Source organism: Cibotium barometz, chromosome 14 (assembly GCF_041138505.1).
Source record: "Cibotium barometz isolate CiBa-2024 chromosome 14, ASM4113850v1, whole genome shotgun sequence".
In the NCBI taxonomy this organism is placed as follows: Eukaryota; Viridiplantae; Streptophyta; class Polypodiopsida; order Cyatheales; family Cibotiaceae; genus Cibotium; species Cibotium barometz.
This window is the reverse complement of record NC_141059.1, coordinates 55,931,748-55,959,271: the sequence shown is the minus strand read 5'-3', so window position 1 is coordinate 55,959,271 and position 27,524 is coordinate 55,931,748. Positions and strand designations below refer to the sequence as shown.

General features: G+C 45.8%; 1 protein-coding gene across 2 annotated transcripts in view; it reads right to left on the bottom strand.

Annotated features, from left to right (window-relative positions):
- Positions 1–877: 877 nt before the first annotated feature.
- The window catches only part of EMB1968 (ATPase family associated with various cellular activities (AAA)), a 31,385-nt gene continuing 4,738 nt past the window's right edge, over positions 878–27,524 (bottom strand). The window contains exons 9-12 of one of the 2 annotated variants that reach the window (XM_086808898.1): positions 21,260–21,319; positions 20,923–21,048; positions 1,944–2,027; positions 878–1,702 (exon numbers count right to left, since the gene is read on the bottom strand). In XM_086808898.1, coding sequence (XP_086665024.1) covers positions 1,601–1,702; positions 1,944–2,027; positions 20,923–21,048; positions 21,260–21,319 — 372 coding nt within the window. In that variant the 3' untranslated portion in view covers positions 878–1,600. Of the gene's footprint in view, positions 1,723–1,943; positions 2,028–20,922; positions 21,049–21,259; positions 21,320–27,524 lie in introns of both variants that reach the window. The other variant, XM_086808899.1, reaches the window with a different exon arrangement.

Sequence of the window (27,524 nt, the reverse complement as noted above, 5' to 3'; positions counted from 1 at the left end):
TTGAATGCACATCGAGTGTGTCAAGATGAGCAATAAGCTTACAGAAGCACAGTTTTAGTGCATGAACCACCTATTAATTGCTCCGGGTGCAAAACCCCCAATTTTTTTTGTAGATGCTCTAATTTTTGACACTTTTTTTTAAGCTCCAAAATTGAAAGTGTAAACAGGTTAATTGTAATGCTTATTGCTGAAATTTCAAGAAAGCCCTAATTTTTCGAAAACAAGAAGACTTTAATTTCTACACGTTAATAAAATCTCAAAAAAATTTGGTATCAGACTTTTTCTGTTCTCTCTGCACTGTAAACTGAACTACTTAGGGAAGCAGGATGCATTGAGTCGGAGCCTGCAAGATTGTGCAAGAGTTGTTGGAGCTGGATCTGAGCTGGTTGTGCTGCAGAGGCTAGGCTGGGTAAGGTTGTTATCCAAGCTACTACCGAATAGCATGGATGAGGCAAGCAAGACAAACAACCCACTTGCAGGACAGTGCAACAAGCAAGAAAGCGGGAAAATAAGGTCAATAGCGCGCATACTCAAAGCCGAGTGGCAACAGAACTCAGGCGGAGCAGTCGGCTAGGTGGAGACGAACATAGGGCTGAGGTGGCACCCATTTTCGTAGCGCTGCCCGATCAGTGGTAGAGGCGGGCTAACCATCGACGATGGTTGGCTGCACGTGTAGGCACAAGGCTCTACACCGGCGCAGAGGTTGGCATTGACAGCTGGGCTGTGTCAGGGTGGCTGACAGTGGCGAGACGGGCTCTGAATGGTAGCGCTCCACAAGCTGCTCCTTGCCAAGAGCTCTGATACGAATTGTTAACATGACCAAGGAGATTAGCAACAAGATTACGACAATTAAAATGGGATTAGCACACACCTACACTAGTAACACAAGATGGTTGTAAGGGCTACATCTTGCTTGAGTTATATCAAGGTCCTTTTATAGGAGAGACCCCCCTTTACAAGGATCATGCATGTGTTGCCACCACACATGCCACATGTCACTACATGATGCCAAGTGTCCCTAATAGGTGTCACCTTTATACATCTAATATCTTTTAGAGGCTGTTCCCACACAACAAAATGACTTACACTCTAGCGATTGCTCACACACATCGGAACCGCTTTACTTATGCCTATTCTAAGTGCTAGATTATTATTACCACTTAGGGATAGCTCCCATGCACACTACACATAGGGATATTGTTACTACTTAGGTACTTAGGGATAGTTCCCATGCATATCACTTAGGGATATTATTACCACTTAGGGATAGTCCCCATGCCTACCACTTAGGGATAGTTCCCAATGCACACATACATGACTCTTTTTACATTTATTTCCACAAGAAGTTCAACTCCACTAAATCCCCATCAGTGGAGTGCACCAGAAGGTTGAGAGTAGTTTCTGATGCTCCCAGCACTTCTTGCACGATACCCTCAGAGAGTACTCTACACCAGCCAACAAGGCAAAAAGCAATCCTTTCTCCACCCCAACTCTCCTCTTTCCGAAAAGAAAAAACCTGACCCACTGTAGGCCCAGCTCAGCTCTCAAATATTCAGACCTTCTAAAATGCCAAAGCGAAGGCCCCCAATGCATTACTTAGTCACACAAATGTACAGTCCTGTGTCAAATTGCAGAAAGAACGCATAGTACTACTCGCCACATCCAGCAGTTGCAAATACTCATCTGCACCATCAATCAGGCACTGCAGCACAAAAACATCAACTACAGGATATTGGTCAAAAAACCATGCACCTGAAATGTTTGCCTTATGTGCAAGCTGCTGGATAAACCATGAAAAGGAAGCTATGTCTTAACAAGATAAGTTTCAAGACCATACTATGAAGCATGTGCTCCGAAAGGGGCTAGGTTGATTGCCTTATAATTAAAACAATTTGAGGAGGATATCCTGAAATGATGATCTTATGTCAAGACACAAGTCTCACCTTGTCAGCTTCAGCCAACCTTTCACAGATCCGAGCCTTCTGCTCATCTGATATATCTTCCTCAGGCACTACCAAGTCGTAAAGCTGCATAAATGTAGTAAAAAGCAGTCATCAATGAGTTCAGTATAGACATGATAAAAGCATGCAAATCAATCTCATGTGAGACCTCCAATTAATTACCACATTGTAGACTCTCTCTCTCTCTCATGGCCTTCGGATGGACCACCTCCCCCCTCTGAGTACAGCCTGGATCTCTCATGGCAGGAGATCATCCGTCTGTATTTGACCGGGCTTCATACAGACTGGACATAGATATCTCTGATTGAGCTTTCCCCCCGAAGCTCCAGTCCTAGAGCGTTTCCTAAGGGTCACTAGGGATGGATTTATGAGAGGCCCAGTTCTCTACAAACACATCCCCGCCCTGAGGATATACCTAGATGAATCCAAGAACATGCCCAAATTCACCTTATAAGAAAGTGCACTTTATAACCTCATGGTAGTCATCCACAAGACAATAAACCATCAACTCCATCATGCATAGTATGGACTAGATACTACAACATCCCCACTAATGTCATGAGTTCCCAATAGTGGGTGTACAACTTTGTATCAATATATGCTCCCACACACACCCCACGCACACGCACACATACACACATAAGAGCATACATTCATACAAAGGTCTGTGTACTGTGTACTGAGTTTCTGTCAGAGCTCCGAAGTTGTAGGGCAGACTTAGCCATAATGAAGCCTAGCACTAAGGATCATAACAAATAGAAAGAATTATTACAACAAAAAGGTAGTTGATAGGGCATATGCACCACTAAAGATAGAAAGAATTAACACAATATCAACTGGCCGCAACTTGGACAAAAACTTCACAATCTGATATTTGCATATAGCATAAAGATATACCTAGATGAATCTGCCACATCACTTTCTAATTGAGACAAGGAGAACAAAGGGCATCCCACGGACATATTCATATGCAGACTCTGTAGCACTAGGGAGACAAGTCAGAGGAGCATCACATACTTCGATGCCCAGTTTACTACAAGATGTAGGGACGCTACCACTGTCTCTTCAGGGAGCTGAACGAAACTAGCAACACAAGCTAAAGTATCCATGCAATGTATCTCATGACAATGATACCATCTTCCTCAAGAGGCGTTATTAATGTCTATGAAAGACCTGAAGTTGAATGAGACAAAAAGATGCTACATGTGATCCATGAGTAAATTGGATGTCAAGACGACATGAAAAATGAAAAAAATACAGGGCCAACATAGTAACGTAGTACGTAGGCAGTGTTTGGCAGCAAAAGAACCTCATGTGTCTGGACTCATAATGTATCCTTCTCATGGAGTGAGTACATGGCCTCAATATCCACTATATGTGGTTTTGCTTCTCTGTGTCACTGAAGCAAGTACCGGATCTGGAGCTGGTGGGTTGACGGTATAGGTCTCCGGATGGGGACGACATCTGGCTCTGTAGAGGACCTGTGTTCTCTCTCGGAAGATTCCATGAATGCAAGGTGCAAGTTGATCGAGGGCTTGGGGGCTGCTCCCTTGATGGAGTCGTCTGGCTCTGTCATGGTCTCTCTGTCCTGGTGGATCTCGTATTGCTGAGTGTTGTACGGGGCCCTCTGGTAAGGCCAAAGAAGTCAAAGATAGATCTCCTTGTGGTATCCCGCCCCTCAGGCTGCTGCCTCAATAGCTTATTTCTGTGGTGCCTCAGCTTTGGTAGGTATAATCCCAGAAATCTCTAATCTCTGTAACGCATCACCCGTGACAAAGGACTGAACTAGTTTTTTTTTCTTTTCGATGATTCAGTATTCATCGTGGATATGTTGTACTACCTTTTTGGTCTCATAGACCCTTTGAGAATTTTTGAGATGCTCTCTCTCTCTCTCTCTCCCCAGAAGACATCGACAGTTGGACATTGATTTGTCTCATAGGTCGAGTTCGGCCTCTAGTAGACGTTAATACAGCTTTCTTTCTCCACACATAGTGGACATGCCAGAATCTCAGCAATCATAGATTCCCCTATTTTAGATATTCTGCCTGGAAGAGGAGGATGTCCCCCCTCCTGATGCTACTACTTGCACCCATACTCACATAACCTTTGCCTTGTATTGCCCTCTCACATGTATCCACATGGTCACTATGATGCTGAGATAGACCAACAGCTTGTCTTGTCTAATTTTTTCTAGTCTTTTCCAAGGCTCGTATTTCCATGGACTTGACCGCTTTTGGTCTCATAGACCTATTGGGTCTTTTGAAACCATTAATATGACTCTCTCTCTCTCTCTCTCTCTCTCTCTCTCTCTCTCTCTCTCAGATCTCTCCAAGCAAGAGATCAATCGCCCTTTCCTTCTCGACTTGACACGGCTTCACACAAGCCACACATGGTTATCCCCACAAGAGCTCCCTACGAAACTCCAGTTCTAAAGAGAGCGCTTTTTGCAAGTTTTTGCGGATGGATTAATTATGAACCCCCCACCCCCATGACCTAGACAATGTGAATGAAGAGTGAATGAAGATAAGGATCCCTGAGGAATGGCGGATTGTTGTTCTTCTCAAGCAGGAGAGACACTTGGTCAACAATCCCATATATAATCTCAACATTATGAAAATAGTCACAAGAAATCGACAAAGAAGTCGAATTTGGACAAAATAGTATTTCGACCGTTGAGGTTGAGAGCATGCAATTGGGATTTGTAAAGTGGGGAAGAAAGAGAGAGAAACCAAAGAGCTAGTCGAATACTTGTAACAAATTTCAACAATTGGATGTGAAATTAGATGTAATCGACCAAGAAGTCAAATTTGGAGACTGTTACACATAATCCCAAGAAACAGTTCGTCTACTTCATCATTTCATCTTTACGGGTTATTTTAGAAAAATTGAGATGGAAAGGAGAAGAAAGTAAAGAGGGGAATAAGAAGAAGGGCAAAGAATAACTTTTTAAAATTAAAATATCAAATTTGGGCGAAATGGCGTTTCGATTGGAAGTGTTTCATTTTGTTTAAAAATGTTTCATATGTTTCATCCATTAGGGACAAAACAGGTTTTCATGTGACTATGGTTATGAACTTGACCCCTCATTCTTGCTTCTTGTACTCACATCCCAATGTACCACCATCTTGCACAAATATGTTGAAACCCATTTCGTGCACACATCACTCCACGACAAAACCCCTCGGTGAATCCATGCCCCAAAACAACTGGCATGACGATGAGTGTCAAGCCACTCGCCTTTGTTAGGATTTGGAGCCTAATGTGTATGAACAGCCCCCTATAGGGTTGTGTGTATATGTAAACTTATTCATGTATATGTGTGTGTGCACACCTGCTAAGGTGTGAACTCCCCTTATATCTAAATAAGATAAGTGTGACGTGTGTGTTTGACAATGTGATTTGTTTAAGTCAAAAGAAAAGGTTGTAAATCTACAAAAAAGCGTGTAGTTGGTGTTAGAAACCAATCTAATCAAGCCAACATTGAATAGTGCAACATTCGCTCTCTCTCTCATACATGATATGTTGGAAGAGGCGAAGAGGAGGAAGGTCCACGGTCTTCATGTGAGGGTGATAGGCCTAAAGGAAGGTGAATCTCCCAAGATTGATGTTGACACATGGCATGTGGGGTGAGACACCTCATGGGAGCGTCCCCCTCATCTTGAAATTCTTGGACCTTGCTAGCCAAGACGCCTTCATGGACACACGGACAACTCTTCAAGGGGATAAGATATACCTAGGGGACGATTCACCCAAACCCCAGCAGAGCACAGACATGCGAACATGCCCAAGGTGCACAAGGCCCGCAAGGCGGGGTATACAAGGACGGTTCACAATGGGACACTATGATCAGACATTGGGGGGCTTAGGGAAGTTTTTACAGAGAGCGACATTATCTTCTTCACAGAGACCCACTAGAGCCCGGAGAGAGGGCTACCACGCATTTCAAGCTATGAGTGGGCATCCGCCTACCAATGGGACATGCACATGTGGTGGGGTGCGCGGGTCTGGCGAAGCGACGATACTATTCAAGACACATCTACAGCCCATGATCACCATAGTCCGCAAGGACGCAGAGGCACGCTTTATGTGGGTGAGGTTACAGGTCACACTAGAGAGATGTATACACATTGCAGTATGTTACTTCCCACCCAGGAAGTCCCCATATGCTATTCTGGAGGAGGGAGAGCAACTTTATCCCCTCCATGCAGACATCGTTGAGTTCTCACACTTGGGCGAAGTTCTCCTTTTAGGGAACTTCAACGCCAAAACTCTAAGCAAGCAGGCATCTATATATGACCAAGAGGAGCCGACCATGCATGAGATAGACTCGGAGGAGATTGGCATTTAGCGAGCATCACAAGACAGAGGGGACATTACAGTATCAGGGAGAGAGTTCCTCGTGCTAGGGGCCACACATGGCTTAGCCATCTTCAACGAGATGTCCCATTGGCCTTCTTCCAGAGCTCTCACATGCTTCCCACATGGTGGAGGCTCGAGTACAGTGGATTACCTGATGGGAGCTCCAACTGTAGCCACATCCATACATACCTTCGCCATTCCCACCCGCCCACTTGGAGCCGATCATGCCTATCTTCTTCAACCTCAGATTTTCCCGACCATCCTCACCACCACCGTCCATCTCCCACTACACCCAGATTCACTTCCACCATGATGGGGACTCCACTTACTCTCCGACCATCTCTACAGACATCTAACATATGTAGACCCCAATCTCCTACTAGCCGACCTCACCTCTCAGCTCACCACAATCTTACACACCTCTGCCATAGCCGCTTTCCCATCCACCAACTAATCTACCGCCAAACCCCCCATCAGCACCATGCCCCAGAACGATTGGTATGACGAGGAATGCCGCACAACACGTGAGCGTCTCTTACAAATCTGAGAACGAGATGCTCGAAGGATTAACCAAATTCCAATACACAACCAGACGTAAGAAACGAGCACATGTTAGGGGCCAATACAAGGACTTATACCAATCTCTCAAAGGTGTGAACTGGAGTGAGGCCTGGAAGAAAATCCGGTAGAAACGCCCACCCACACCCATCACATCTCCATCCATATGGCACACATATCCACGATCCCTATACGAAGTACCAGATCAGCCCCCCATCCCACCACCATCACATCCATGTCCCATCACATCCACCTTCTTCACATTTGACATGGTAGCCCGAGCCATCTGGAGACTCAAAAACGGTAGATCACAGGACCACGAGGGCCTCTTGGCAGAGCACATCTCCCATGCGGGGGAGACTCTGGCACCCCTCTTGGGCCATATGTTCAACCGGGCTCTTTCGGAAGGCTTCCCACCCACCTTGATAGCCCATATCATCACACCCATCCATAAAGCCAGAGATCCCATGGACCCCATCAACTACAAGACTAATATGATTGGCCACACACTCGCTAAACTTTATGGGTCAGTACTTGAGCTTGAGCTCAACACACTAGCAGAGAGACATGGGCACAGAGCATCAGGGCAAGCAAGCTTCCGCAGGTCATTCTCTACTTTGGATCACATCTTCACCCTCAGAGCCATCATAGAGGAGGCCAGAGCACGACACCAACAGGTTTACTGTTGCTTTGTGGATTTCCACAAAGCATTTGATGCAATGCCTCGAGCAGCCAGACTACTGCAAAGACTCTAGGATTTGGGGGTACCATCAGACATGATTTGGGGGATCATGGCATTATATGAGTTGGTCATAGGGCCGGTGAGATGCCCAGGGGGATTATCAGAGGAGATCTCCAATACCATTGGAGTGAAGCAAGGATGCCCATTGTCTCCCACTCTCTTTGGCCTCTACATCAACGAGATTTCGGCCTTCATTGTTACACGAGGGGGAGGAGGCATATCACTATCAAGTTTCCATACTACTTTATGCCAACAACATTGTGCTTATTGCAGATTCTCCAGAGGGTCTCCAGAGGCATCTTGACACGTTACAAGACTTTTGTGCAAAGCAGGATCTCACAGTAAACCTGTTATGGTCTTCAACACATCCCCTCTTTTCACATCTTGACTGAGTTTCACCTACATGGGCAGCCCAGTGGAGATTGCATACTCATATGTGCACTTGGGAGTCACTTTTACAAGACCAATCTTCTCGATGAGCCATGTTGCAGAGGCTAGACCGACGCGAGGGTATGCTTCTCTTGCTCTCATGGGGAAAGAGTGCTTCCACGCCCACTTCCATGAGCCGAGGACCAAGATGTGGCTATTTAACACCTTGGTCACTCCAGCATTGATGTATGGAGCACCCTTTTGTGCACCTAATCTTACAACGGTCAAATTGCCGAGGCCTCAATTCATGATGCTCTCCCCTATGATACGCAGCAAACCATCGGTGCCACATGATATTATTCTGGTAGAGTTTGCTGCAACACCCATGGAAGTAGAGGCACTCTTCCAGACAATCACATACATTCACACGCTCAGCAACTAACAGCAAATGGGCATGAGTCATGGTATAGCCAAGTATGCACTTGGTTCATGAGCCAGGGACTCAAGATGGATCACCTCCCCCCACTCCAATATGACCCAGGCCGCCCTTTCATCAAGCTCTCTCGGGATGACAAGAACCAGGTGATTGGATATGATTTATTCGGACTATACATACAGAATACCTAGATCGCAACACATGACCCACTCTCACACAAACGGCAATACTACATAGATACTTTCATGAAACTTACAGAGGATGGTTTCATACTGAGGACCATATATCTTGACATATACATGTCACATCCCATATGGATTACAGTGGGCCAGTTGTGGGTGTCATCGCACCGCCTCAGGATAGAGAAAGGGAGAGCCATGCAGATACCTCATGAGGAGAGGATATGCACTATGTGCCAGCAGGAAGTCGAGTCAGAGGAGCACTTCATATGCAAATGCACTGTATATTATGAGATTCGAGGGAGGTTCCATTGTCTCTTGAGAGAGGGGTTTGGAACCTTATCTAGGATCATGGATTACCCAAATCAGCGGTGCCTATGCCCCGCCGCAGAGACTCACTGATTAGGGAGTCGAGACCCCATGCAAGACACCCACCCTGGCCCCAGGCGACCATCACTCAGTTCTTCCGACCACCAAAGGATGCCGCACCAACTATGGATGACAAAACCACAACCTCATCGAGCCACATTCTTGAGTGCTTGACCCCACGCCAGACCCCACTCTAGCGTGACTCTAGACCGGGCCACGGCACTACAAGCAGCCCAACACCCCAGACTCTCTGGACCTCACCAGCAACATAGACATCAGCCCCAGCTTGAGGAGATCTTGGAGAGACACAAAGCCACCTCCCCACACTCGGCGGATCTGCAGAGCCTTCTACAGGCTAACCCCATGCTCAATATCCTTGACAGCCCCCCTCCCCCTACCGGGGGGCTAGCATAATGATGGTCCCACTTTCTATCATATGGCTCAGATTTGACATTCTCAGCTCATAGCTCTAGTCTTTGTTTTCTTTTGTACCATGATGAGATTACATCGACACTATTGTATCACTTTAGGTCTCATAGACCCACTGGGTCTTTTGAAGACATTTAATATAACACTTGTAACGGTCTCTCTCTCTCTCTCTCTCTCTCTCTCTCTCTCTCTCTCTCTCTCTCTCTCTTTCGTGAAATGGTGTTTTATATTATATGTAAAAATGTACATCAGCCACATGGCTCACACAGAACCTATGGCCCCAAAAAAAACCCCCACAAAAGATCCTCTAAAGGATCATGACCATGCAAACCTGTACACTAATAAGAAAGCCTCCTAGCCAAATAAGCATCCCAGATAAAAGCATCAAAGATGAGCCAGCCGAGCCGCCGTAGACCATAACAAAATAACATCTGCATCCAGTAGCTGAGCTGAGAGATCTCTCTCTCTCTCTCATCATATTTGTTCCTCATTGTCTGCACAGCAACTACCATGTAAATCAAACATGGTATCAAAGCCACGTATACTGCTCATGCACCATGGTTGACTCTTTACTGCTGTGTACGATCGTCTCTGGTGAGCCTCCTACGCCGCCAAACCAATCCGCTTCCTTACTGTGCCATCTCCTCTTGGTACTCTTTCACGCGCTTGTGAGCACAGCCACCAGCCACGCTCAGGTTCAGATCCTTGTTGATTGCTGTTCCCACCAACGCTCGCCCATTGTCTTGCTCTGTCCAGTGCGGCCTCTCCTGCATCCCCTCTGTCCACGCCTTGTGCCCGCCTGCAACTAGCCTCTGCCCCAGCTCTGGAATCGCCACTGCTCTATGCGCCTTGCTCTGCCCAGCCAACGCCTATAGCGCCCAGTCATCGCTGCTGCCTCTGATTTCCGCAACCGCCACTGCCACCTGGTCTCTAGTTCCCGCCGGCGCTGTCGATTGGTCTACCAGTACGCCATCTGTACGACCCAATTTGGTGTCTTGTTCTCATGCTCCAACATCAAGAAAGCTGTTGCTGCCCCGCTAGTTCTAAAGGTGGCGCAAGTGCCACAATCATGGAGTTCAATAATTTTTCAGGGCTTCCCACACATCAAGTGACATATGTCTCGTTACCCACTTCAGCATTAATAATATTTGGGTGCTTTTTCAAGTAAAGCATCGTAGAGACTAACAAACCCACCATGGCGACTGAAAAATTCAATGGGGTCATAAAGATGTCTCTTGATGATGATGAGATATTGTCTAGAATGTGGTGAACGAAATGGACCTCAAACCAAGCAATAGAGTGGAAAAGATTCACACATGGAACAATCGTAATGACAAGGCCATGGCACTCATTGGGCTTAGGTTGTCCAACAACCTGACTCACCACGTGGACTTCATCAAAAACTCAAAGGCGGCATGGGACAAGCTAGAAAACTTATTTGGTAATAAAATCATCAACTCCAAAGTCTTCCTTAAGCAATAATTCTTTCAATTAAAAATGAATGAAAGAAACTTTGGGAGAACATTTGAGCAACCTAGGCTCCATAATACAACAACTCTCACGCTTGGGAGTTGCTATAGATGAGGATGACAAGAAAACTGTATTTCTATAAGTATAGAAGAGGTCTCAAAATTCTTTGAAACCTTCACTATATTAAGGGTAGTTCGAAAATGACCTATGATGAGATGGTTGCAGTTCTCATAGACGAAGACCACCGCAAAGAGCAATCCCAGATATCCTTTGAGTCAAGATAGAGCCATGCTCACAAAGGGAAAAGGAAAAAGAACTATCGGATGTAACTTCTACAAAAAGCTATGACACACAGAAGGAAGACAGATGCTTTTAGAAGATGGCCAAAGAGCAAGAAAAGCTTTCTAAGAGCCAATATGTGCAAGTCATGGATTCTCTGCCTAGGTGGTCCCCCATAATTGATTACAATAAATGTGTTGTGTGTGTCAGTCTTTCCTTCTATTTGTGGAATAAGCCTTGAATCTTATATTTTCTACATACCACCGTTTAGGTCAAGGGGGGAATCATCCTAACAAACTGATGTAGGCTAGTCAAGCTCTTACATCATGCGGCATGCCTGACATCAGAGTTCACATGTTGGTGCCATTGTGTTTTCATTGAGCACATGGTGCAATCTAGAATCCAAACCACGACGACTACTGAAGTTTTTCACACATCTCCACCTTCCCTCCAAAGGAGGGTTTGTTAGGATTAAGAACCTAATGTGTGTGAAAAGCCCCCTAAAGTGTTATGTGTCTATGTGTAAACATTTTCGTGTGTATGTGTGTGCACACCTGCTTAGGTGTGAGCACCCCTTATACCTAGTGTGACATGTGTCCTGTGCGTGTTTGAGAGTGATTTGTTTGGGTCAAAAGATGAGGTTGTAAACCTACAAAAAGGCATGTACTTGGTGTTAGAAATCAATCTAATCAACCCAACATTGAGTCATGCAATACTCTCCCTCTCTCTCTCTCTCTCCAGCTTGTACCACAGGATGAGATAGAGGAGAGAGCCGGCCGAGACAAGTACAAAGGAGGTATATGATGGGTGGAAGCCGATGGAGAGACCCTAGTGGCGATGATCTCGCGCATGATTAGGAGTAAGCCATCAGTGCCACATGACATTGTGCGGGCAAAGATGGGAGCTGCACCAATAGTGACAGAGGCTCTATCCCAGACAGTGACATATTGGCATAGGCTATGGGAGCTTCCACTAGATAGATACCCCCACCTAGCCCTAGAGTCCTCGAGATAGCTGACACTCGAGGGAGATACAAAGTGCTAGTATGCCCAGGTAGGCACTTGGATTGGCATGCACGGCATGCAAATGGAGGCACTCCCCCGTTCCAATACAACATAGAGGCCCCGTCATTTGCTCTCAGCCGCACAGAGCGAAACAGGGTTATTAGGAAAGACATTTTCAGACTGGATACTCATAAAACATGGAGTTCACCTAGTCGTCCACTGGGGACAAAGATGGCCTTCTACAAAGATCACCTCCTATGCCTGACAAAGGATGGTTTCATCATCCGCCCATGCTACATGGACACACACCTATCTTTTGGGGTGAGATGTGCGATCGGCTAGATCCACACCTCGTCCCACCAACTGAGAGTGGAGACTGCCAGATATGGGCCCAGGGCGGCCGCACCAGAGGACAGGATATGCCACCTCTGTCACACTGAGCCCGAGACAGAGGATCATTATATATGTCGATGCCTTGTATACTATGAGATTCGGGGGAGGTTCCATTGCCTCTTTCGAGCTAGGTTTGGACCACTTTCCAGGATCATGGACTTCCCGAATCAAAGATGCTTGGGACTTTTTCTTCTAGAGCTCCACAGACACAAGGAGTCCTTAGTGAGATCCAGATCTGATGTACTTGCTCGAGGACCAGCGCACAGAGCTCTCACCGACTTCTTCCATACCAGCACTCCAAGGATTGATCCACCCACCATACCCGGACCACAGGCAATACAGGAGCTCAGCCGAGAGGTGTGACACTCAACAGAGCCACTAAGTTATGCAGAGCTCGACGCCCCAGACACCATGCCCCTCGCCCACAGCCATGCCACCACAAGAGGATCTGGGCCATCATCTCCCATCATCGCAAGACCTTCTCGCACACCAGCTCAGTTTTACCACCTTGAGCACCATGTCACAGTGGCCCATGAGGGATGTATTAGGGTGATATGAGAGCTCTCTGTTCATGTACCTAGATCAGTTTTTATAGTTCTAGATTTTTGTTATCTTTCTTTATTACTATTTTGTACCCAAGATGATGTACCTCATGGATATGATGTAACCTTTTGGTCTCATAGGTCATTTTGGCCTTTTGAAGACGTTAATACAACTCTCTCTCTCTCTCTCTCTCTCTCTCTCTCTCTCTCTCTCTCTCTCTCGTAAGAGTTATTATATTATTCAAATTAATGTACAGTCAACCATCTGGTCATCATGGCAGATGGTCCGCATCCGCTGTACAATCTGATCCTTTTCAAACAATCCAGCCGACTCAGTTCAGGATAGCTGCCATAAGAGCAGTGGTGGCTGTGTAGACATTGAGGAACAACTATGATGGAAGAGAGAGAGAGAGAGAGAGAGAGAGAGAGAGAGATTACATTGGCCAGGAAAGTATGGTATTACATTGGCCGAGTATGGACAGCTATTCCTAATACGAGATCACAGATTCGGGGTTGGGTTTTTGGAAGAACTCCTCATGGGATTACTCGACCGGAGATGGGTCACTTACTCCACTTTTTTTGATGGATTGTACTCCGGCATATACGGCTGACTAGAAATACTTTTGTTTTCGATGGGGCGACAAGATTTTCTACTCACATAACTAGGGTGAGAGGTGATCGTCCATTGCGGAGTTTATTTATGGCTTTGGTGACATTAGAGGTGGTAAGAAAGATCGATGTAGATTTGGCGGTTGGTTAGGGATGCAGTAGAGTTTGTAAGTGTGACATGAAAGCGGGTCAATGATGTGTGTTAGTGGTCAATGGTTGGTGCTCTAGAACCTTGTGCCAAGCTTACGCTCAAAAAGATTTGGTATAATTGTTTATTGTGTCAAACCAAAAAGGTTTGCTTCTTGCTTCGAGTTGTGTGGGGGAAAATCCGTTGTGCTTTGCGATTCACTAGGTCGCTTGCTCTAGTATTAGAGCGAAGGGTATTTGATTTACATAGCAGCTCTTGGCAGAACACTTGGCACATGCATGTGACGCACATGTTCAACCGAGCTCTATATCATGGCTTCCCACCATCTTGGTCTACCAATACACCAACACCCCCATTCTCAAAGCCAAATACCCCTCAGATCCCAAGAATTACATGACTATCATGATTGGCCATACCTTGACCAAGATCTAAGCATTTGTGCTAGAATCCAAACTTAGCACCCTAGAGTAGATGCATGGACACAGTGCCACATGATTCCGAACAAACTGTCAAAGCCACATCCTATCATTTTACCACAGTTTGAAGCAACCCCTGTCGTGGTTGATGCACCCTATCAGACGGTGGCATATATCCATAGCCTCCATGTCATGGCTATTACTAAGACTTCCTCTTGAGTCTTCCTGACAGTTACCATATTAAGGGCATGTACGCTCGAGTCACCTGATGATTACTCACACACCGGCTCCAAATGGGCCACTTACCACCCTTTCAATTCAGCCTCCCTCCAACTCACCCATCACGATATTAGCTGGGTCATCTGGTCTGATGATCTCCTTAGATTACACGCTCAGTACCACATGGAACATTTGTACCACTCTTGGTCTCATGGACCCAATGGGTCTTTTGAAGACGTTGCATACATCTCCCTCTCAAATAACTGTTTTTGACAGGGAGGTATCTTTTGGACATGGGTGCACTGCCACTATTTGGTCGTCCAAATAGTCCACCTGTGCTTTGGGCTATGTGCCCTAGACTAGTGTACCCTAATGGATCACCGTGGAGACCCTAGACCAGCTTTCTGGTGGGCCTGAGTGACTTATGTCACCTATAGCACTTACTAGCTTCATGAACGAAGATTGTGCATGCAATGGTGCATTGCATACGTATGTGCCTGCTTAGAAATTTGTTCTTGCATGCTGTTTTATTGCCTCTTTGATTCTGTGTGTCCAATTCCGGACACAGGATGCCTGCCCGTGGACCGTGCGTGTGAAACTGTATTTTGACGTGTTTCCGTGGCTTGTGAACAGGCAGTATGTTTATGCTAACATTAGATTTACACTTATAGAGGATTTATGAGGTCACAGGTTCACACCTCATTAAAATCCCGAACATGGACATTTTATAAGGAGCCTGTTCATACTTCATTAAAAACCCGAAGAGTTTGTGTAAGAGTGCCCGGGGCCCAAGCTTGTGGGCACTCTCTCTCTTTTGGAGAACCCATAAGCATAGTCGTGTTTCTCTTGAAAAAGTCGTGAGGAGGCTTCTCCTTGCCCGGGTGCCTGTGAACACTACCATAGATAAGCACATGCTGTGTGAACACTCTTTATGCAAGGAATCCTGCTTCAAATAACTTCTTAATGCAAGGTATGCTCTTGGGAACCCTTTGAGGGTGTGAGATACTTGTGTTTCAGTTGGTAAACTCCTGAGAACCCTACGGGGGAGTGAGTAGTTAGGCATGCATCTATTTGTGCTCGGTGCATGGCCAGAGACAAGTAGAGGGAGAGATTGTGTAGGCACTAGAACTGAAGTTTTTCGACTCTCCAACCATACTTGTTTGATAATGTTTTCATTACACTGTGCATGGACAACTAGCGAAGCCGTGAAGTTTGTAAAAGATTCTCCCAAGATAATAAAGCATATTTGAGGGAGGAGCCGGCCATTTCTGGCTCATTGAGAGTGCATTTGTCAATTTTCAGCATTGTAATCTTAAGTTGTAACTTGTGCCATGTCTTTTTCATAAGTGGTCAAGTGTATTAATACACGTAGTGTACCGAAAGTGCTCAATCCCACATGGGAATATTACATTGGTAACAGAGCACGGTTTTCTTTCACTTCTAGTGTGAAAGGCAATCTTATCTCAGTCACGTGCTATTAGTGCATTTAGAACACTATGGACAGCCACACAAGGTGTGAAGAAGTGCCCTACTCGAACACACGCATCAGATGTATTATGGGATGGACATGTACATGTTGCTTATGTTAAGGATCATGTATATGTGGGACAGCCGTCCCAAGGCAAAGAGTCGATGCATGAAGAAAAGCGTGCAGCTTTCAAGGCACAGATTGCACATATGAAACAACTTCTCTAGGCAAAGGAGAACGAGCTAAAACTCTTGCATGAGGACCTGCAAGTCTAGCACTTTGTGGAGGACAAGGCCGAATCTATGTTTGATGACACTATGGATTCCATGACAGCCACACAAGAGGTGAAGAAGTGCCCAACTCGAACACAGGCATCAGATGTATTATGGGATGGACATGCACATGTTGCTTATGTTAAGGATCATGTATATGTGGGACAGCCGTCCCAAGGCAAAGAGTCGATGCATGAAGAAGAGCGTGCAGCTCTCAAGGCACAGATTGCACATATGAAACAACTTCTCTAGGCAAAGGAGAACGAGCTAAAACTCTTGCATGAGGACCTGCAAGTCTAGCACTTTGTGGAGGCCAAGGCCGAATCTATGTTTGATAACAATATGGATTCCATGGCATGAGAAATGGAAGTGAAAGAAAAGGATTTGGCACTCTCATATTTGACCTGCGAAGGTGATGTATTTGAAGGTAATACAGGCGAGTTATGTTTCAAGAAACCTCCTTGCATTGAACCAAGTGGTCCAGTTTCTCGCAAGCTGAAATCTTTTTTGCAAAGAGAGGAGCCTTCAGTGACCTCGCCATGCATCCACCCCACATGATTCTCGTCATTATGTTGGTGGTGGCGATCAATATGCCGGCCAAAAGATATTGCCAATTTAACTCTCACATGACGAGCAAATACATTATCTGTTGAAATTTGCTCGCCGTGCAGGTGATGCACATGTTACTCATGCTACTCATGCCACCGAGTATGCACATGAGAGGGTTGAAGTAAATGATGATGTATATGTGCAAACAAAGAACCACATTTGTCTCCATCTCCTGTTTACAGGTCACATGCTGCAATGTCTCATGTATCACATCGTCGTGCAGATATGTTTCATGAGGCAAGGGCTGCCCCGTTTAATAGACAAACCAGAAGACATGGAGGAGATGAACCACATGGCAAAAAGTTCAGAGAGTTCCAAGGCTGGCAATAAGTCATGTTCTTAAAAGGTACGGCTGCCCATTGGTGGATATCCAAAAAGATATCTTGCCAGCCCATCTCTACCTGGGACAAAATCAAAGAACAGTTTTATGCTCAGTTCTTACCTCCAACTGCCGTGCAGAGAATCACAAAAAAATGGGATAAAATAGATCAAAAGGATCATGAGACCATGCAACAGTATGTGAATAAGTTTTGGAAGATCTTGTTAGAGGTCTCGCCTTTTATGCAAATTTCTGAGAGTGAGAAGAAGAGGAAATTTCAAGCAAGTCTTCATCCGGCCTACCAATCAGGCATTGAATTGCATCCCATACCACTACAAGAAGGGGTAGAGGTGAGAGAAGGATTGCATCAAGTGGAATACCACACACTCTAATCACATGCACTCATGGGAGCACCATAGCTAAGATCTTGAAGCTCCAAGAAATTGTAAATCTTGATTAGTATGAGTTAATTGTCTTTAGGGCTTTACAATTCACTTATATGCCTCATCCCCTTCTCGCCCTCGCTTATTAGTGCCCATGCCCACACTAACACTTAGGCCCATGTCCAAAAGCCCTTGGCCTCCATGTCCACAAGCCCTTGGCCTTATTATTTACACATGTCCATGGCCCCTACATTACAAACCACCCCCTCCTACAATGATTTCGGGAAACTGTGTAGGCCAGGAACAAAACATAGGTATAGATGCTTCAAAATCAACAAAACGCTGACTGAAATCAGAAATTCAGAATCCTCCTCAAGTACCAAACTGCCTCCAAAGCCACAATCCAATCAAGAAACCCCCTCTGCAAGTGATCTGTGTCCACTGGAGAAGAAAACGCAGCCAAACAAGGGCTACAAACCTGAAAATTCAGGCCAACCAGTGTCCACACCTCCTATGAGGAAAAACGCTGAAGAGAAGGTACCTTCGGGTCCAATAGATGAAGCCCAGTTGAAGGTAGAGCTACCAGCAAGATCGGTTCAGAAAAAACGCAGCAACCATGGCTGCAAATCTGAAAACGCAGAGGTACAAGGGGCTGAATATGGAAACGCTGAAGAAACAGGTACACCCAAGCCTCAGATCAGCAAATCAGCATCAGAAACCTGTAGAAGAAAAAAAACAACAAACATGCTCCTGCTCGAGCGCCTATACAAAACAGGCGACCAGCACTAAGGGAAGGGGGGGGGGAGGGGTATATGAATGCCGAGAACTGCTGTAGACAGCCACCTAAAGAAAAACGCAGCAACCTATGTGCTGCTGCCCTTACTGAAAACGCCAAAACGCAGGTCTATCCAGGGGCGCCAGATATGAAGAGGTTAGGAGGGAGCATCCAACGCTGAAAATCACCGGCGCTCTGATACCATGATAGAATGTGCAGCGGAAGAAGGGAAAGTGGAAACACAGGAGAGAGAGTGAGAGAGAGAGATGGAGAGGAAACACAGGTGAGAACCTGCTCTCAATATCATCATCAAAAGGAATACATGTCCCGAGCAAGAGGGGAGAACCTCGTAAGTGAGGGACTGCAGCTAGACAAGCTAGGCAAGCAATGCAAGCAGTGAAATATGAGGGAGGCATGCCGGCTATATATACTACTACATGTAGGCAGCCGACTGGAACAAAAGACCTCCACGACTAGGAAAAATACCCAAGATAATAAATGGGGAATAAATATGGGTAAAATATGAGTGAGGGGTGACCAACCCCTCTAACTAACATGGTCAACCCTAGAGGCTAAAATAGGACACCAAATAGGAAGCCAGCAAGTAGGGGATGATGTCTAACAACGCTTGCACAAGCCGCCCACATGAAGTAGCCAAAAAACCAATGCAGAGGAGTGTAGCATGGCACCCTTCTGAGGATCACAACTATGTGCTTGGTTTTGCAAAAGGTTGAGTGTAGCCTCCTCTAGGAACAAAAACGACGGAGAGCTTGTGTCCAGGAAGGTGACGATTTGCTTGCAAGAGAGGGTGAAATGAGTAGTGCATGAGTTTTTAGTTATCCACACCAACCATTTGCCACATGGATGGTCAACCCCACTTATGGGGTGCCCAACCCACACATTGTGGCCACCAAGGTGCCCAAACAGGGCACCCACCAAGTTGGACCCCGGTCACTTTTTTTCTTCAACTGGCCTTTGGCCCAAGATCCTCCCATAGTTACTAATTTTCACCGCTCATAGGCGCTTATTAATCCACCCGTAGGCGATGCCGTCAACGAAGCACCAAGGGGGGTTTAGAGGACCCCAGTCACTTTAATAAATTGTCCACTCAATTTTTAACGAGTGTGAACCTCCAAAGGTTATAAACAAGAATTTTGAGTGCACTTACCACCTCTTCACAAGCCACAAAACACATCACAATACAATGCATTCACATGGTTCACGGGTAAGCATCCCAAGCCCGTGAACTAGACATTCGTTTGAAGACAAACACATGAAAACGGTTGATGCGAAAACAATTTCAAACATACAAACATGTGTGCATGTGCATTTTGTTCTAAACAAATCTCCCGTTGATGGAACAACTACAGCACTAGCATCTCGAGGCACAAGTCTGGCACATTGGAAAGCACGGAATTAGGATCCCATGCACTCAAATCCACGCACTATCCATAAAGAGGTGCGAAAAACTGGGATCCCAGACACTCGGATCCACAAACTGGCCACACATGGGCACGAGAAACAGGAGAGGACCATTTGGGTGGTCAATGTTAGTCTCATGATTCATCACAGATTCACATGGCTTGAGAGTAGAGCTGGGGAGAACCGAGGGCATTGCAGGGGAGGACAGGACAAACAGTCTATGTTCCCTAGAGACCAAGGATGAGAAGCACTACATCTGTAAATGTCCAGTGTATAATGAGATATAGGGAAGATCTCATTGCCTCTTTCGAGATGGTTTTAGCCCACTCTCCAAGATCATTGACCAGCATTGTCTAGGTCTACACCCACCGACAAAGAGACCTGCTTCTCAGGGAGACCAGGACCCAAGCTCCGGACACCTCACAGATCACTAGCTTCTTCCACGATACCAGGGACAGACTGTGCGATACCTCTAATCCTGAGGACCCTCCTAAATAGATGAAGCAGGACGTGCAGATAAGATTACAGGCACCACAACTCCCAGGAGTTGCACTGGACACAGCACTCAGCTCTAGCACACCCGACACCTGAGAGCTACCAGATCCAGATGGCCTTCCATGTGACAGCTATGGATCCGAGAGATCCTTTAACGACACAGGGATGCTCACCCTCAAGCAGTGGATATGAGAGGCCATTAAGGTCATTAACACAGCTCCAACAGAGTGACTCCCTCCCTCCATTGATAGGGGGCATGTATTTTAAATCACACATTTTTAGACAAACAGCTACCTTGTGCTACACTTTCATATTTACATGTTCACAATATACATGATAAGTTTTTTCTTTTTTCATTCTTTTACATGACTCAAATTATATTGTGGTTTCATTGTACTACGTTTTGATCTCATACACCTTTTAGGTCTCTCTCTCTCTCTCTCTCTCTCTCTCTCTCTCTCTAACCACCTGAGAGAGGATCTGTGAGACCGGATACCCTTCGTCTATGAGTAACAATATTTACAGTGAGATAGCTATGTTTATGTTTTCTTTCTATTTTATTTTCCATTCCATGATGAGATATGCCATGGACATCATTGTATCACTTTGGTCTCATAGGCCCATTGGGTCTTTAGTAGATGCTTAATCTCTCTCTCTCTCTCTCTCTCTCTCTCTCTCTCTCTCTCTCTCTAACCACCTGAGAGAGGATCTGTGAGACCGGATACCCTTCGTCTATGATGTCAGTAACAACTTTCTGAGCCTGATCGAAAAATCCTGTTTTGCAGGCTTGATGCAAGGTACGAACCACATTCTCTGAAACAATCTGTTACACAACCATAGGGCATGAACCTCAAAGATAACAAGCAGATGTTTTCTGCCAAATCCATAAAAGACACCCATCAAATTGAATCTTTTTATTCTTTTTCTTAGATTTTACAAGTTCCTGACAAGAACTTTCTGCTGATATCAACTTACAGAACCACCATACCATAAACAAACATCATAATCATACAGTTTTACACCAGAAAGTTTACCCCGGAAACGTTGATCAAATTGTCACTTGAAATGGATGAGCCATATAATCGTGCTGCACTCTGTAGAAGAAACAATAAAAAATGGTTCAAAAAAACACCACGAAGAGAAATTGAGCATGGTGCTTACATCACTTCAAGAATCAATAATACGATCATACAATGGAGCTGAGACAAACTCTCTCAGGACTTACAGCTAAAGGCTGCATCTGATTACACAACAATCATTGTAGAAAATGCAAGCAGCAGTACCTCCTGAACCCTAGGGTGCGACACCACCCTCGGAGCACTGGTGCAGCCAGCCTCCATCCTCCCCTACCTACTGTGGTCACCAAGAGATGGCACAGCAGACTTGCACAGCTAATGTACGCCATCATAAAAGCAGCTAGGCACCACTCACCCTCTTGTTAACTTGCATGCGAAAATGTCCCCCTCCACAGACTCAGATACCCATTAGAAATTCATTTGGGCACTAGTTACCCATCAACATTCTAGCCAAACCAAATATGCTTGTACTGCTACACATTTGTGTAGCCCTTTAGTAAGCTCGTAAAGATCTTAACCCCATGACGAAGAGCACCTCAGATGCAGTTGCAGATCCAAATCTTCATCTCTTCTAGATAGGCTTGCCTGCAGAGATGAAATTTACAGATACTATGAAAAGAACTCTCCTGCCAAAATGTGGGTGTCAAGATTAGTGGACCTACCTTTGTGGTACGTGAAGCGATCATGCCCTAGAAGTGATTGTCACTATTCCCATAGAAAAGGTTTCACAAGTTGGAAGTGACTCCAGTTAAGTCAAAAACCTTTTTCCTCGACTATGCATATTGTCTCTTGAAATGTGAAAGCGCGAAGCCTTAGCAAGATAATTGTCCACCACACACAAGGAGTTGCGGGAAGCACTGGTTGTTGGTGATCATAGTAGTCAAGACAGCCAAGGCCCAACATGGCAGCCATCTCTCGGGTCCAATTTGTGATGACTTCTCCGTCCATCTTCCTGTTGAACTTCGGAGGCTTCAAAAGCTTCAAAAGTTGAGCTCATTCCTCATAAGGCATCGAAGAAGAACTTGGCAAACTAGTAGTCCTCCGATGTATGCGAGGGGAAACTATCCAAAGAATCTAATGGGGAGGGACTCAGTGAAGGAGATGGTGACACGAACAACGTATCTCCTACCGACTATAGAATGATGACTGCGAAACTGACATCCTTCGCTCCCAGTACATCCTGGCCTACATCCAAAATAGTCCTCAAAAAAGTTTTGCCACAAAGGAAGCAACCAGCCATGTGTCCATCCCAACTTGCACCACAAGTCACTTGTCCACTCTACCTGACACCTAGGGTGGACATCTCATCGTATCTCTCTTCCCTCTCTCTAGAAGTTGGCGCCCCTCTTCTTGAGGCCTTTTGGCTGTATTTTCTACACTTTCTCCTTCCCAACTCCATATCCAAGCTTGCTAGTGTGCTTTCCAAGCTTGCAAGAGTGTTTTCAGGGGGTGAGAAATCCGGTGTGAAATGCCCATGACACTATGTACTTGATTCTCCCAAGATCAATATGCTTTATTTGAGGAAGAGGCCGACCGTTCTGGCTCATTGGGTGTCTCTTGTCAATTCAACAAATTACTTCTTGTATTGAACATGTTGTCCATTAAATCTTGGTGTATTTAAGTGTATTAATAGCATTGTGTTCAACCAAGTTACATTGGTATTAGAGCACACGGTTGTCTTTCACTTCTATCGTGAAAGACAATCACCGAGAACACTAGCTATCTCTACACTTAGAACACTATGGACAGCCATACAATGAATGTTGAAGATGCCAACACAAGGGGCAGGATCAATGAAATGCATGCTTCAAATGCTTTACAAGATGAGCAAACTCATGTGGTGCACATTAGGGAACAAGAACATGTGGGACAACCATCCCGTGTGAAAGAGAAAATGCAGGAAGAAGAGTCCAGACTTAAGAGCTGCACATATGCAGGTTCTTCTTTTTACACAACAAGAAGAATTGAAGCTCTACTGCCGCGAGGATCCATTGGTACATGAACGTTTGAAGGCCAACAAAGCTGAAGCCGTCAGAATGCACAGCAGAAATGAAAGACAACTGCTGTAGAGAGCAAAACGCAGAAGAGAGAGGAGAGAGAAACTGTATAAACTCTGCTCTATACACAAGATCCAATACACACAATGATACAAAAGGTATGGGGGTCAGGGCCATCTATATATATGGCCCTACGTTGCTAGTTGGCCAGCCTAAAACAAGCCGACAATAGCCAATATGCCCCCAACTGCCTAAAAAGGCGAGTCGGCAAGAACAAAACAGTCGGCCAGCACTGAAAACAGCGGACAACATACAACTGTCCTACGACCAAAAATAAAAGGAAAAAATAAAAGAAAAAATAGGAAAAAAAATGGAGAAACACCTAATGGGCGGGCACACCCACAACAGAGGCCCTCGTGTGTAAAGTACAAACAAGCGATGACTATTAACACCCCCTCTCAGCTCCTGGATGTGGAACCAACCCCAGTGAGTTCTCGCGAACAAAGTGATATTGTATCTCTATGTGCTTGGTCTGGGCATGGGGTTCCAAGCAATAACGATACAGCTCTGGTTATCGCACTAGATGACCGTCGGCTCCTTATGTAGAAACCCAATCTCACCAAGCAACCTCCGTAGCCACACAACCTCGCAAAGCAGCACCACAAGCAGCCCGGTACTCTGCCTCTGTAGACAAGGCAACAGTTGGTTGCCTCTTGTTGCTCCATGAAATAGCTCCCGAGCCGAGGATGAAACCATAGTCTGATGTAGATCTCCTCGTGTCTGGGTCTCCTCCCCAATCTAAGTCACTCCAGCCTTGGAGTTGGACTCCATCAATCATTCCCCCTCTAGTGTCATAGAAGAGTCCAAGATCTTCATACCCTGCAGATACCACAAGATCCGCAATCCTACGTCCCAATGAGTCTTCAAAGGCATCTACATGAATGAGCTTAACAACCCCACAGGAAAGCTCAAGTCCAATCTGGTGTTTAGCAACCAAATCAATGAACCAACGAGCTTCCGATACAGAGAGGTATCAACTTGCTCACAAGGATCATTCACTGTAAGCTTCGTGTTCGGATCCATCGGTGAAGTAATAGGCTTGCATTTTTCCATCCCAAAGGCCTCAAGCAACTCATGAACATACCGTTGCTGAGAGACAAAGAACCCCCTCTGGGTCTGCCAAATCTCCAATCCCAAGAAGAAGTGGAGTAAGCCTAAGTCAGTCATCTCAAACACCTTTGACAAGGCAGCCTTCATCATTGCTATGTGCTCCACATGACCGCCAATGAGAATGAGATCATCCACATAAAGGATAATCAACGTGACTAAACCGCGTTCCCGAAAGAGATACAAGTTAGGATCTGCAGCAACTGATCTCTGAAATCCAGTCCGTAAAAAGAAGGAATTAATCTTTTGATTCCAAGCCCTAGGAGCCTGCTTAAGACCATACAAGGCCTTCTACAACTTGTAAACCATCCCCTTTGATCCTCGAATCTCAAAGCCTGGAGGCTGCTCAACATACACCTCCTGCAAGTCACCATTAGGGACGCAGATTTTACATCCATTTGATATACGGGCCACCGCTAAGAAGAGGCAAGGGCAAGAACGGTCCGAATCGTGGTCATCTCGCTGTCGGTGCAAAAGTATCCTCATAGTCGATGCCAGGCCGCTGAGCATGACCCTTAGCCACAAGTCTGGCTTTGTGCTTGTCCACCGACCCATCAGACGTATACTTGGTCTTAAAGATCCACTTGATACCAATGACTAACCGTTTTGACGGCCTCGAAACCAACTCCCAAGTTTAATTCTTCTCTATGGCATCCAATTCCACTTACATGGCTTTCCAACAAGTATCCTGAGAAAGAGCTTCCTTCACGGAAGTGGGCTCTTTGTCCCGCATGATATGAGACATCAAAGCATAGTTTACCTGTAAGAGCTCCGTTGAATGACTTTTGTCACGAACTCAATGCGATCTTCGAGGTCCGTCCTCTATGGTCCACTCAGAGGGAAGCTCCATAACACTGGACTCCCGAAGGGTGTCTAACAACCACTTTGGTACTCAAACAGAACGCGGAGTCTCTAGCTGCTGCTGCTGGGGCTCATCTCCGGCCTCGTGCTCAACCTCTACAACTGATTGAGGCTATCTAGCTAGAACAATAGACTGGGAGTCATCCTCGGACTCATTTGGGTCTCCAAGAAGTAGCGGCTCATCGACAATGGAAGCTCGAACATGCTAATCAAAGACAACATCTCTGCTAACAACAACCTCGTTCCGCTCCTCCGGGTCATACAACTTGCAGCCTTTGAAAAGAGAGTTATATCCCACAAATACAAGCTTCTAGGACTTCGAGTCAAGCTTCCCCCTCTGCTTCTTTGGAATGTGAACATAGGCATCACTCCCAAACACATGGAAATGGGAGACATCTGGTTTCCTGCCAAAATAAGCCTCAAATGGAGTCATCTTTGGTACTGAAGTCGTCGAAGATCTGTTGAGGATATGGACAACCGTAGCCGCAACCTCTCCCCAAAGTGGATAAGGAAGATCAGGATGCTCCAACATCGTCCTCGCCATCTCCACCACAATCTGATTCTTTGAAGGCGAACCTGTACTGGCAAGCTCTCGCTTGATGCCATGTCCCGCCGCACAAACCCATTAGAAGAGAACTCTCCTCCTTTGTCAGCTTGAAGAGACTTTATCCGCAATCCAAACGACTTCTCCACCATAACATACCACTCCTTGAACCGAGCAAAAGCTTGGTCCTTCTAGGAAGGCAAATAAACCCATGTGAATCTGCTACAATCATCAACAAGCAGCATAAAGTATAAAGAACCTTCCAAGGATGGGGTCTGCATAGGTCCACATAAGTCAATGTGTACCAACTCCAAAGGTTTCGAAGCCTACCTAGAAGCCTGCTTCGGAAAAGATTCCATGTGTTGCTTACCACAAATGCAAGAACTACAGCGTCCCTGCCTGCTTCCAACATCTGGCAAGCCATTCACCAACTGGTCCCGAAAAGTCCGCCGCGCAGCGCATCCACATTCAAGTGGCCAAAACGGAAGTGCCACAAGTCACCGATCTAAGTGTCAAAGAAGACAGGGCTAAGAGTTTGTAGATACCGTTCTCCACTCCGCCTTCTCATACAACCTGGCCTGTTTCTCAATCCCGTAGAGCAACACAATGCTCCTCAAACTCCACCCGGAAGCCAGTCTTGCAAACCTCATGCATTGAAAATAGAGGAAAACCAAGTGCGGGGACGTAAAGAACACGAGAGGGATGCTTCCCCCTTTGCCATCAGCAATGATCTCCATCCTGCCCTCGATATAATGGAATTGTCGCCAATGAAAATGTGACCTGACTGCCGTATAAGTTAGTGTAAAAACTCTTGGGAAGGAGTCATGTGCCTGGAAGCACCACTATCGAGAATCCACTCCCGAGTATCCGTGGCGGTGAAACCAACTGCCTCCCCGCTCAAAGAAGATGAAGCATCTGTGTCCAAAATCTCCAAGTGCACAAAGGCTGGAGTCTTTGCAGCTGAAGCTGAAGAATCAACACTCTTCGCGGTACTCCGATTCAGACATTTTCTCCAATAGTGGCCTTTCTCGTCACAATCGTTACAGGTCCGCTCGGCCTTCAATTTATCACGGTCTGAGTCGGGCTTCTTCTCAAAAGACTTCTCCGATGAAGACTTCCCTTTGCCCTTATTGTTGTTGTTGTTACGGCCTTGGCCAGTCAAGGCCTCAGAACCTCCACCCTGTGGAGGGTTCGTAAAACGCTCTTCTTGGTCCAAGACCATAGGCACAAGCTGCTCCCATGGGGTGCTGAGCCTGCCCCACTGGTGATCAAAGAGGAGTAAAATGCTGAGTACTGAGAGGACAAATGAGACAACAAAGTGATGGCCATGTCCTCTGAAGATATCTCCTTCCCAGTCTGAAGAACCTCCTGCTGAAGAGCCTGCAACTTGTTGATGTGCTCCCGCATCGTCGAAGACAACCCTCGAGTTCTAGAATGCTCAATTCCCTGCAATAGAATTTAAACCTTGAGCATTCTCCTTCGTTCCTCATTCCTTGGATGTCAAAATACAAAGGTTGATGACATCCCCTCGGCTTCTAATCAATTGTCCTCAGCTGAAAAGCTTCCTGATATGCTTGTAAAACTTGTGGATACTCTGCAAAGAAGTTCTTATCCTCCCACTTGGCATCCATAGCCAAATAATTCTTGAACTTGA